This window comes from Geotrypetes seraphini, chromosome 17, assembly GCF_902459505.1.
Source record: "Geotrypetes seraphini chromosome 17, aGeoSer1.1, whole genome shotgun sequence".
NCBI lineage: Eukaryota > Metazoa > Chordata > Amphibia > Gymnophiona > Dermophiidae > Geotrypetes > Geotrypetes seraphini.
Window position 1 is genome coordinate 920,133 of NC_047100.1, and position 11,908 is coordinate 932,040.

At 43.9% G+C, this 11,908-nt stretch overlaps 1 protein-coding gene across 1 annotated transcript; it reads left to right on the top strand.

The window, feature by feature from the left end:
- Nucleotides 1-1,244: 1,244 nt before the first annotated feature.
- Nucleotides 1,245-5,838, top strand: BHLHE40 (basic helix-loop-helix family member e40). Its single transcript, XM_033926072.1, has 5 exons — nucleotides 1,245-1,531; nucleotides 1,636-1,705; nucleotides 2,481-2,588; nucleotides 3,309-3,432; nucleotides 3,906-5,838. The coding sequence occupies exons 1-5, from the start codon at nucleotides 1,443-1,445 to the stop codon at nucleotides 4,751-4,753; spliced, it is 1,239 nt and encodes a 412-aa protein (XP_033781963.1). The 5' UTR covers nucleotides 1,245-1,442; the 3' UTR covers nucleotides 4,754-5,838.
- Nucleotides 5,839-11,908: the final 6,070 nt, after the last annotated feature.

An 11,908-nucleotide genomic window follows, 5' to 3' on the forward strand; every position in this document is an offset into this window, starting at 1 on the left:
GGACTCCGATTATCTTATTCTGTTCCACTTGTTAGCGGTGCTTTTGCTTGTTGGATATTGGAAAATGCTGTATCTGCTTAGAAACATAGAATATGACGGCAGATAAGGGCCACAGCCCATCCAGTCTGCCCACACAGATGATCCTCCCCTACCTTTCTCTGTGAAGAGATCCCACATGACGATCCCATTTTGTCTTAAAATAAGGCACGCTGCTGGCCTCAATTACCTGTAGTGGAAGATTATTCCAGCGATCAACCACCCTTTCGGTGAAGAAGTATTTCCTGGTGTCACAATGCAATTTCCCACCCCTGATTTTCCACGGATGCCCTCTTGTTACCATGGGACCTTTGAAAAAGAAGATATCCTCTTCCACCTCGATACGGCTCATGATATATTTGAACGTCTCGATCATGTCTCCCCTCTCTCTGCATTCCTCGAGTGAGTATAGCTGCAATTTATCCAGCCGTTCCTCATATGGGAGATCCTTGAGTCCTGAGACCATCTGGGTGGCCATTCGCTGGACCGACTCAAGTCTCAGCACATCTTTGCGGTAATGTGGCCTCCAGAATTGTACACAGTATTCCAGATGGGGTCTTACCATGGATCTGGAATACTGTGTACAATTCTGGAGGCCACATTACCGCAAAGATGTGCTAAGACTTGAGTCGGTCCTGCTTGTTTGTATCTTGCCTTTTTCTAATAAATAGTGTTTTTTTGGGGGGAGGGAGGAAATTGCTCATGCAGTTTGGGTGCCGTTCTAAGCCCTTTTTATGGAATTAGGGGGAAAGTGACTTGCACAAGGCCAAATAGTGAAGCAGAACTGAGGTACACAGCCTGCACAAAGCTGAGGAGAGGGCACCTTCGTAAGGAGAGCCAAAGCGATGCATGTGTGTGTGTGCAAGTGTCTGCTGTGTATTTGTGTTGCTGTGTGCTTGTTGCATTGCTCTAGGATACTAAGGAGTTTGTGTGTCTGCCGTGTATTTATGTTGTTTTGCCCTAAGACCCCAGGGAGTTTGTGTGCATGAGCATGCCTGTGCCTGCTGTCTGCCTGTGACAGGGACAGGCGGTGCCTGAATGCTGGGGCAGCCAGACATGCTGCCTTCTCCTCTGTCTCTTGCAGTAGAGCATTGCCTGACACGTGAGTCTCATGTGAAGGAGGGAGCAGCTAGGTCACTCAGCTCCAGACGTGTCTGGAGTCACAGGGTAGAACACGTCGAGGCTCTGCCCAGCCCAGCCAGTCCCTCCCTCCCATTTAATCAGACTATGCAGCTTCAAGCCTTGCTGTTCATTCACAGGACAGCCAGCCAGCAGTCAGCAGCTGCTCTTTGGAACAAACCTGACATTTTGGTGCCGAGATTCAGGGATCTGCCCCGGATGCCAAGAGCACTGAGAAGTTAAAGCTGAATAAGTGAGCAATTGGTTTCAGTGGAGCTTTGGCTGACATGGAAATCATTACAAGTGCCCAGCCTCCTCCTGCATGCAGGGGCAAACTGAGCATCCCAGCCCTGGAGAAGAGCAGTGCAGTGCCAGGGTAGGTGCGCTGGGGAAGAGCTGGCATTGATGGGCACCAGTTGCAGCTGGGCAGGAGGGAGCGGATGCACTGAAATAACATCTCTCTTATGTATATTTCTGCAGCATGGATTTCTCTCACATGTATCAAGTTTACAAACCCAGAAGAGGGATGAAACGGAGTGAAGAGAGTAAGGTAAGAAATGATCCAGTCTAGAAGCGATACAGTATTATACAGACATTGTATGAATTGGCAGATCCGAAAATGGTTTTTAATGACAGCTAACTTTTAGGTGGCCCAGGACTGCAGTCCTCACAGACAGAGCCCAGAGCTTTTTACTGACAGAAAATTAGATCTACAGATGTGCCCTTTTCTCTTTTACATGGAATTCTTATACTGTATACCAGAAATATAGAATAATAGACATTAAAACTGCCCATGAAATGATACACATCCCTGCTCTCCAGAGTGGGATTGTGATTTCTATACAAGTAAACCATTAAAACAGCTTGTCCTGCTTCTGTGAAATCCTGAGTGTGGCAGTGCCCTCCATTTGTCAAACTGTGGCAGTGCCATTCAGTTCTTGCTACTAGGTCTGAGCTGAGCGAAAATTTTCAGCCTGTTAAAACTTTAATGTTGCCATGCAAGATTTGGGTTCCCGATAAACTTTATTTCCTTAATTAAAGGAGGAGCGCTGGACGAGGCTCTCAAAAGGCCCTTATTAAACTAAATAAATGAAGCAGAGCTGCGGGACACCTCCTTGATCCCTGAGTGAGACCAAATAAGATTGCCCCTCCCCAGGCTTAGAAAACATAGCCCAGAGGAGTCCTGAGCAGCCCTCACATCAGATGACAGGATCTTCTGCACCTCAGGGTTTATTCTTGAACCATATGGGGGGCGAGGGGGGGGATCCTCTCCCAGGGGAAGCTGTTACTGTAAAAATGAAATGGCCTTTTCCTTTGCATTACAGGAGACCTATAAGTTACCCCACAGGCTGATTGAGAAGAAGAGGCGAGACAGGATTAACGAATGCATTGCCCAGCTAAAGGATCTCTTACCGGAACACCTCAAACTCACGGTGAGAACCTGGTTGGCACACTGTTAGCTCATCTGTCTTCTGTGCCTCTGCCACGATGTGTGCCCAGCTGAAGGGCTCTGGGATTTTAGATACATTCTGCCATGTCCTGAGTGGGTGGTCCTGCTGAGGAATAGATTGCATTCGGGGGGAGGGGGGCGAGAGTGTGTCACCCTCCTAATGAAGGCATTGCCAGTCTCCTTGATAGTTTCATCTCATGAGAGTGTGGTGCCATCTCTGAACAAGTCTCACAGTCTGTCTCTCCCTGGCCCTTGGTTTCTAGCAGCAAGTGAAGCTTTGGGGATTTGATCCTAAATAATGGGACAGCCAGTGTGTGAAGTGGTGCCCTTCCCTTTCAGCTCACAAACGAGAATGTGGAAAGTTGGCACCCAGGGCTCACCCTGCTTGCCTGCCTCCTCCTAGGGCTCCAAGTCGAACTGCAACTGGGTTCCTAGTAACTCTTCTGCTCTGGTGTGAATTTCCCAAAGTGATCCAAATTGGAGGAGGGAGAAAGGGGGTGCTGGATACAGTAATGTCAGTGTGAAGTTTCTTCTGTGCCTATTTCTCTTTATTTTTGAAGTCTCTGAATATATATATATAAATATACCTATAATTACTGTTCCATTTAGTGCCGATATAGTAAACCTCTTTGATGTTTTTATGATGGGCATATATCAAATGTCAATAAATTTGAAACTTATTTCACAAATATCCTCCTCCCAGACACTTGGTCATCTGGAAAAGGCTGTGGTCCTCGAACTGACGCTGAAGCATGTGAAAGCTCTGAGTAACCTCCTGGAACAGCAGCAGCAGAAAATTCTGACCTTACAGAGTGGAATCCAGACTGGTACGTTTTGCAGGGATCACTGGGATTGTACTGAGTGGATCCTATTCAAACAAATACTGATGACATGGACAGACTGATAGAAGTGTGTCCAGGAATAGAACCATCCCGAGCTTACTGCATTGTCCTAGCAGAGGTTACTTGGATTCATTTGGGGGAATTAGGGCTGAAGTGAGAGAGGGAGACGAGGGTTTGTTCTTTCAAACCCTGAGATCATGCACAAAAAGTGTACAAGAGAAGCCCAGAGATTACTCTTCCACAGGTCAGAGGGGATGGGGTTTATCCAACTTGTCTAGTGAAATACTGCACTAAAAAAAAAAAGCCCAAAGCACAGATGTACACTTCAGAAATTAATGTTTTCCATGATGAAAAGTCCTCTGCTCCAGCTCTTTCCTGCTGGTGCTGTAAGCACCCTCTCCAAAATGCCTTCATTTGAAAATGTTGTCCTAAATTTGTGTAATATCCTTTTCTCTCAGGCGACCTGCCAGCCAGAAACCTGGAGACCAGTCAGGAGATGTTCCGATCAGGCTTCCAGATGTGTGCCAAGGAAGTGCTGCAGTATCTGGCAAAGCAAGAGACTGAAAGGTGCGATGTGAGACCATCCCAACTCATCAACCATCTCCAGAGAGTCGCCTCAGAGCTCCTTCAAGGAGGTTCAGGCAGAAAGCAGCAGGAAAGTGCCCCCAAAGTAATGGAGTCCAAGGAGAAAGCCTGCTCCCTAATCAGAACAGCAGAGGGGCATGGCAAGAACTGCGTGCCTGTCATTCAAAGGACATTTGCCCACTCGAGTGGAGAGCAAAGTGGGAGTGATACAGACACAGACAGCGGATATGGTGGAGAGCTGGAGAAGGGTGACAGCAGACAGGAGGACACTAAGCTGGCCTACCACATGCAAGAAAGAATCAGCGCCATTAAACTTGAGAATGAGGAGCCTCCAGCCAAGCGATCCAGGCTCGAGCCTTCCAGGGACGATGACACTCACTTTAGCACTACTGATATGATCGGACCTTCTGCTGGCTTCCTCAACTCCCATCCACAACAGCCGCCATTTTGCTTTCCTTTTTATTTAATCCCTCCCTCAGCCACAGCCTATCTGCCCATGCTGGAGAAATGCTGGTATCCAGCCTCAGTACCAATGCTCTACCCTGGGCTCCCAACCTCTGCAGCAGCTCTTTCAGACCTCATGAACTCCGAGAAAGTCTCTCCATCTCTGCTGATGCCCCAAAGACTGCAGTCTCCAGTACCAGCCCCCTCATCCATGGACTCGGCCTTGCTACAGGCTCTGAAACAGATCCCTCCTCTAAGCTTAGAAAGTAAAGACTAAATCCCAGTTTCAGGACTTCTCTGTTGCAGATTGGAAGCACACACCCACTGTGTGTCTAAAACTAGATCATGCAGTATGGGAGAACTCAGGAGAAAGCACTGAGTGCAAGCTGAAGGTGTCATCTAGCAAGGATTATAGGCAGCTAGGTCTATGTTTGTAAGGCTGTAAACTTTTAACCAAGTTGGACTTAGTTTAAGGTCTAAGAGCAGAAGATACTTCTTGGAAGGGCTGAGAATCGCAAGCTTCTGTTATAGTCCTTCAGTGAACAGTGTTTGCTCTGCATGGGCTGAGGATTTCAAGAAGGGTTTAGTTTCAGAAATCTGCCTCTAGTGAAAAATGGAAAATCTGTTAGTTTAGTAATAACTTGAAGGAAGCACAGAAAAGTCTCTTCTCTGGGCAATAATTTGGGATGTTGGGGGTCCTTGCCAAGCTCATTCCCTGCTGCTCTGGTCCTGTCCGAGGTTAGGGAACTGTTAGCATGTAAAAAAAAGAACTATCCAAGTGAAATGAAAAGCACTCCCTCCCTGCCTGGCTTCGGCAGTGTCTGGATGCATGGAGGTTGCCTGACACAGCACTAGCAACGGGAAGAAGCCAGCATGTTCCAGAACCTTGGCGTTCTCACTCCAGAACTATACAAGACCCTGCTGGCGGGGCCATCAAAAGCTGTGGGTGCCAAGCTGGAGGGAGAGGGGCTCTTTTGAGCCAGTCTAAGAGAGGGATAGCATATGAAAGGGGGGAGAGGTCATGCGTTCCTGGGGGTGCACCTCTCTTAGGAAATCTCTTGCTATTATGTATTGTCCTGCTAAAATATGCTGGTTGTTAAGTCATGTCTAGTGTTAAGTAGCACTGAGAAGATTAACTGTGGTGAAATGGTTTTCCAGTTCTAGAAATGCTTTGGCAAACATATCCCACCATTTCCAAAAGTATGAAAGAGGTGAAGCCAGCAACTGCTCTACTTCCCCCCCCCCCCCAGGAAATTCAGCTGTGCCCAAACAAGATAAAGAAATGTTGACCTAAAGAGAAAGAGGGCCATTGGCAGTGTGCCAGCTGTCCCGGGCCTGTTTTGTTTCATTTATAGCAAAGTGCAGATCTGAAGTTACAGGACAATGTCCTTGGGGGCCCACCCTGTGTATATGCTCTATGCATAAGCTCAGATACTCTTGACACCTATACCTCTAGTATCGACGCTTCGTGTGGATGCACCAAAGGCATGTGGAACTTTGGAGCTAGGCCAAATTTAGAGCTACAGGTGTCCGATATCAGGACCTATACATATAGCACAGGTGTATAAAAATTACATGCAGAGTAGGTGCATATTTTCAGCCAGGTACTTTGGGTGCATAGTCAAATGTCACTGAACGCCCAGTTTGAAAATCAACCTGAACACTTTCTTCTGCTTAGGAGAGCCAGAGTTTCTTCCTGCAATGCACTAGGTATCAGACTTCTTGGGTTTTGCTACATGTTGCTTTTATTTGCAGAGCTAGAACCAAATCTACACAAGAGGGAGGTGCCCCTTCCAGGCGAGAGAGCTCAGTACAATCGCAACACATTCTCCCCTCTTTTAGGCTCAGGTACCAGGCTTACATTTCGGAGCCTTTGTGGAGGGAGGATAATGTACATATTGTTATCTGTTACTAAATGTTAAATGCTTATAATAAAAAAAACCAAAAAAAACTCTTTTCTGAGGAAGATGGCCCCTTGTGTCGAGTGTTCAGCTACTATCTCACTACAGATGAACTTGTGTATTACACACAAAAATTTGCAATTTTATTCAAAAAGGTGACATTTATTTATAACCCGCCTATCCAAGTTTCCAAGATTATTATAAATTTGATGAATCGCTTATTCATAATTTACTAAGTGAATTACAATAAAATATAAAATAAACATACAATCAACATACAATTTTAAAAAATAGACATACCGACAAAACTAAATACGAGAGGAATAAGGGGGTAAAGTTACAAAATTGATACTTTTGGAATAAGAAAAGAGCCATAGAGGGAAAAAAACATAAGGAAGGGTAACAAATTTTACTTTCTTTTGTTTTTTCATTTTTAGTAGGGAATCTACTGTGCTATACACATTTCATTAGAGGTTAAAAGCATCTTTAAAAAGAAACGCTTTTAAGCTATTTTTAAAGCGATTAATGTCCTTTTCATCTCTTATATATTGAGGTAGGGAATTCCAGATTTGGGGGGCCACTATTGAGAACATGTCATGACGTCTTGTGCCAATAACTTTTAAGGAAGGGACTGCCAGAAGCCCTTGGGCCATAGATCGAAGAGAGCGGGATGTGTTATACGGAATGAGCAATCTATTTATAAATTGCGGTTCATTAGTAGATAGAGTTTTAAATACTAGGAGCAAAATTTTATAGGTAATGCGATGGTTAACAGGAAGCCAATGTGAATCGATCAAGAAAGGAGTTACATGATCATATTTTTTAAGCAGGGAACAAAAATCACATTCAAATAAATAAGACATACAATTACAATACAACAAATCAGAAACAGCATAAAAACAAAAGACCCTCCCCCCCAGTCGCTCAGGCTGTCACAGAATTCATACCAAAAAAACACTCAAACAACAGTTTCCACCCCTTTCCTAAATTGCCAAAGTGTGGAAGATTGGCGCAATGCCAGAAGACACGGACTTGTGGTTTGTTAATGGTGGAACTTCCAAACAAACCATCTGGCAAGGACTTACCAAATGCACAAAGAAAAAGGTCCTAAACCTCAAGCTTTTCAATCAATGGCCAAAACTAGGGATCAGCCTCTACCTAACAAATTCTGTAATTGATCCCATTTATTTTTGTAAACCACTTTGGTGTAAAAATTGTGGGGTATCAAATAAACTAACTACTAGGGGTACTGGTGACCATATCTATAAAAGGGCTGGATGACAGTAATCCTCACAGGTTCAACACTACCCTACCCTGCCTTCATACAGCATTGTTAATGAATTTCATGAAGTCTTAAATCCAAATTCAGAAAGAAAAGCTGTTGCTTCAGCAGCCTTGGAAATCCCCTAGTACAGGAAAGGGATTTCAGGCAATGCAACCTCCTGGGCATATAGAGGACCAGCAGGACAGAATTTTCTTCTCCCCCGGAAGAGAAGCTGGCAGAGGCTAAGGTCAGAGCAGCTCAGCCCCTCTTGGCTTCTTTCATGGTCTCACCCAGCTATGACCTGCTTCAGATGCTGACACAATGTCACGTTTCCGCCTGTAACCTCGCATGTGTAGCCAGAAGCTAAATACAGCTGCTGGTTCCTGGAAGCAGACGTGCCTGGCACCAGTTCAGCACAGCAGAAACCTGAGCTTTCTTCACTCACAGCCCTTGGCACAGCAGCTGAATAACACAGCTAACCCCACAAGACCCCCTACAACACAAGAAATCTGCAGGCTGAAGAAGGAAGAGCTGTGTCAGGGAAAGAAAAGTTAGTCTCTGTGCAGCATTTCAAAGAAATGTTCCATAAGGAAGTGCAGAAATCGGAGATTAGAAGGGCTGGGTGGTCAGAGAGAAGGTGCTCCATGGACCATTCACATCCCATATCTAGTAAATCAGGGCTGTCACAATACAATTCCGAGGGGCTGCAAACAGCTTTGGATTTAAACATATCCCTAATGAATTTGCATGCGCACATCCACTATCTGCATTAGGGATAGCCTAACGCTTACTGATTTACAGCCTTCCAGAAGGGCAGTTTGACATTCCTACAGTGAATGATGGCAGAGAGAGACTAGTTCATCTGTGCAGAGAATCTCTGATTCTCTGCCACTTTGGAAGTTGAGCATGTAAACTCATTCCCTATCCCACCTCTCTCACTGGCTCTCTTAACCCTGTTGTTACCACTGCCTTCCACCTGTTTCAAAGTGTCCAAATTCTGTCACAATGTTGCTCCCATCATCTTTGCTTGCCAGTGTGGAGCAATGCTGTTTGGGCTGTCCACTGTCCTGTGTAGGTTACTCCAGCCTCTTTTGCACTCTTATGTAGACATACAGCTGCTAGTAGAGTTGTAAATGCATCCAGTTTTTGGGACTGAAAAGAAATACAGGCAGACCCGAGTTACAGACACTCGACTTAAGTACGGCTTGTACTTAAGAACGTGGTCACGGCTTCATTTGATTTCACTGAGCAGCATTTCCCTACACTTCTCCTGCAGCAGATTCAGGAATGATGCATGGCCACATTAAGAGCGTGCTGTACCTTAATGGGAACCCTGGTAGGGAGAGCAGAGGTAAGCAGTGAGAATCTTAAAAGCTACAAACAAGTTCTGAGTTACATACAAATCTGACTTAGTAACAGCTTTAAAAATGTAACTCATTCTTAACCCGGGGACTGCCTGTATACAGGTTGGAGTCAGTTCAGAGGAAAGCTATCAAAATGGTGGAGAGTCAAATGGCAAATAAGAGATTATTTATTTACTGGAATTTATTAAGTGACTCTATGAAGAGATTCACCCAAGGTGGTGGATTGCAGGTTCAGTTTGGTAAGAAAACATACAATAACCCCACCCCCCCAAAAAAACAAACAAATAAGGCTGTGCTATATATTCATATTCATTTGGTTTGGCCCCAAATAAATGATTTGACATAAGAAACGCCTTCACCGGATCAGACCTAGGTCCATCTAGTCCGGTGACTCGCACACGCGGAGGCCCAGTTAGGTGCTCCCTGTTGAAGACCCGGATTTCCCGTATCCCTCGATATGATTTGCAAGGAGGTGTGCATCCAACTTGCGCTTAAAACCCAGAAGAGTAGTCTCCGTCACAACCTCCTCCGGGAGAGCATTCCAAGCATCCACCACTCTCTGTGCGAAACAGAACTTCCTGACATTTGTTCTGAACCTGCTGCCACTCAGTTTCTGGCTATGACCTCTTGTCCGTGTCACATCTGAGAAAGTCAGTAGTTCTGCTTCCTGGCCTATTTTGTCAAATCCTTTTAATATTTTAAAAGTTTCTATCATGTCCCCTCGCAGTCTTCTCTTTTCTAGGGTGAACAGTCCCAGTTTTCCGAGGCGTTCTTTGTAGCTCAAATTCTCCATACCTTTGACTAGTTTCGTGGCTCGCCTTTGCACCCTCTCCAGCAGAGTTATATCTTTCTTAAGGTATGGAGACAGTGTTGACCTTGGCCGACTAATGATTTAAATTCAAATAAGAATAATCCTGGGCTCTGCTGTGCTAAATCCTACTGAAATAAACACTTGATCTCTGATTTCACATTGCTTCTTTTATTGTTTATGTTAAAGCTCAATGCCCATTATTTGTATTCAGTTGAATAATAAAATATACTGTTCAATTTTGGATCCCATAAGAGGACTTGAGCTAGATTTAAGTTAGGATTTTTTATTCTTTGAATATGTATAACTTTGTTCTGGATGGTTTTCGTTTACCTCTTGAATCTTGCTTTCTGTACAAGTTAAATCTTGATTGTGTATATTTGAAAATTTATAAATAAATAAAAATATACTATTCAGTATAGCTTTATACTGAAATGATAAATCCAACTTGGAGGTGGCAAACTGAGGGATAACATGATAGAGTTCAAAATATAAAACATTCAACAGTATTGTGAAACAATCATATAACAATTATAGACGGACGAGTGTGATGTTGGTGCCGGGCAAAATGGTAGAGACTATTATAAAGAAGAAAATGACAGAACATATACATAAGCATGGATTAATGAGAGAAAACCAACATGTGCTCACAGCCAATTACACTAGCAGGGCAATGCCTGTGAGCACAGAGATTAAGTGCCGACCGCAGCCCAGGAAGCCCTGATATAGACTTGCCATATGAGAGACATGCGGAGAGGTGTCTGATCCAGCATAGTGCTGGGAAAGATAAGTGTTATTCTAATAGCATTGGTAACATTACACACTGGCACATAACCCGGACACAGTCCGATTACACTAGCGGGAAGCAATTTTATGGTCGCTCCCGACACAGTTGTTCTTTAGGAGTTTTAGAATAGGGCTCCCAGCGCATGTGGATGTAACGACTAGATTTTAATGATTTCTAAGTGTTATTAATGAGATTTAAAATTGATAAATATGATTGATAGAAGTATTTAAACATTTGAAATAAATATTTATTAGTGAAAATAGGAATACTTGGAGGAGGGTTTTTTTATGCCGATGAGGTAACTCCAAAAGAAGCCTGAATGCTTAAAAAATTAGCAGCAGGCATGAGTCTGAGGCTTTTTTCCCCCTTTACAAGATTCCTAAAAGAAGAACAGTAGTGGCTTTATTAAGTTTAGTGTACAGTGCGTTGTAGAGTCAAAGAAAGAGGTGTAAATTATGCAATTATGAAGAAGTAATAAGCGTAATCTCTTGTAGGATTTGCACTATGGGTAGTGGACTTTTTGGTTTTAAATAGTGGGGTTCCCCAGGGGTCTGTGCTGGGACCGCTGCTTTTTAACATATTTATCAATGATCTAGAGATGGGAATAACTAGTGAGCTAATTACATTTGCTGATGACTCAGTTGTTAAATCGCAAGAGGATTGTGAAAAATTGCAAGAGGACCTTGTGAGACTAGAAGACTGGGGGCGTCAAAATGGGCAGATGACGTTTAATGTGAACAAGTGCAAAGTGATACATGTGGGGAAGAGGAACCCGAACTATAGCTATGTGATGCTGGGTTCTGTGTTAAGAGCACTGCCCAGGAAAAGAATCAGGTGTTGTTGAGGATACATTGAAACCCTTAGCTCAATGTGTGGCGGCACTAAGAAAGCAAATAAAATGTTAGGAATTATCAGGAAAGGAATTGAAAACAAAGATGAAAATGTTATATAATGCCCTTATATTGCTCTATGGTACAGCCCCACCTCAAATACTGTGTATAGTTCTGGTCACCGTATCTCATAAAAGATATAGTGAAATTAGAAAAGATACTGAGAAGGGCGATGAAAATGAATGGGACAACTTCCCTATGTGAAAAAGCTAAAGTGGCTAGGGCTTGTCAGCTTGGAGAAGAGAGGGCTCAGGGATGATGTGATAGAGGTTACAAAATACTGAATGGAGTGGAAAGGGGAGATGTGAATTGCTTGTTCACTCTTTCCAAAAATACTAGGACTACGGGGCATGTGATGAAACTACTAAGTAGTAGATTTACAACAAACCAGAGAAAATGTTTCTTCATGCAACGTGTA

Coding starts and splice junctions, on each gene's coding strand:
- BHLHE40 (XM_033926072.1), top strand. CDS start 1,443: ATGGAAATCATTACAAGTGCCCAGCCTCCTCCTGCATGCAGGGGCAAA. Junction 1,532..1,635: donor AAGAGCAGTGCAGTGCCAGG/GTAGGTGCGCTG, acceptor ATATTTCTGCAG/CATGGATTTCTCTCACATGT. Junction 1,706..2,480: donor AACGGAGTGAAGAGAGTAAG/GTAAGAAATGAT, acceptor TTTGCATTACAG/GAGACCTATAAGTTACCCCA.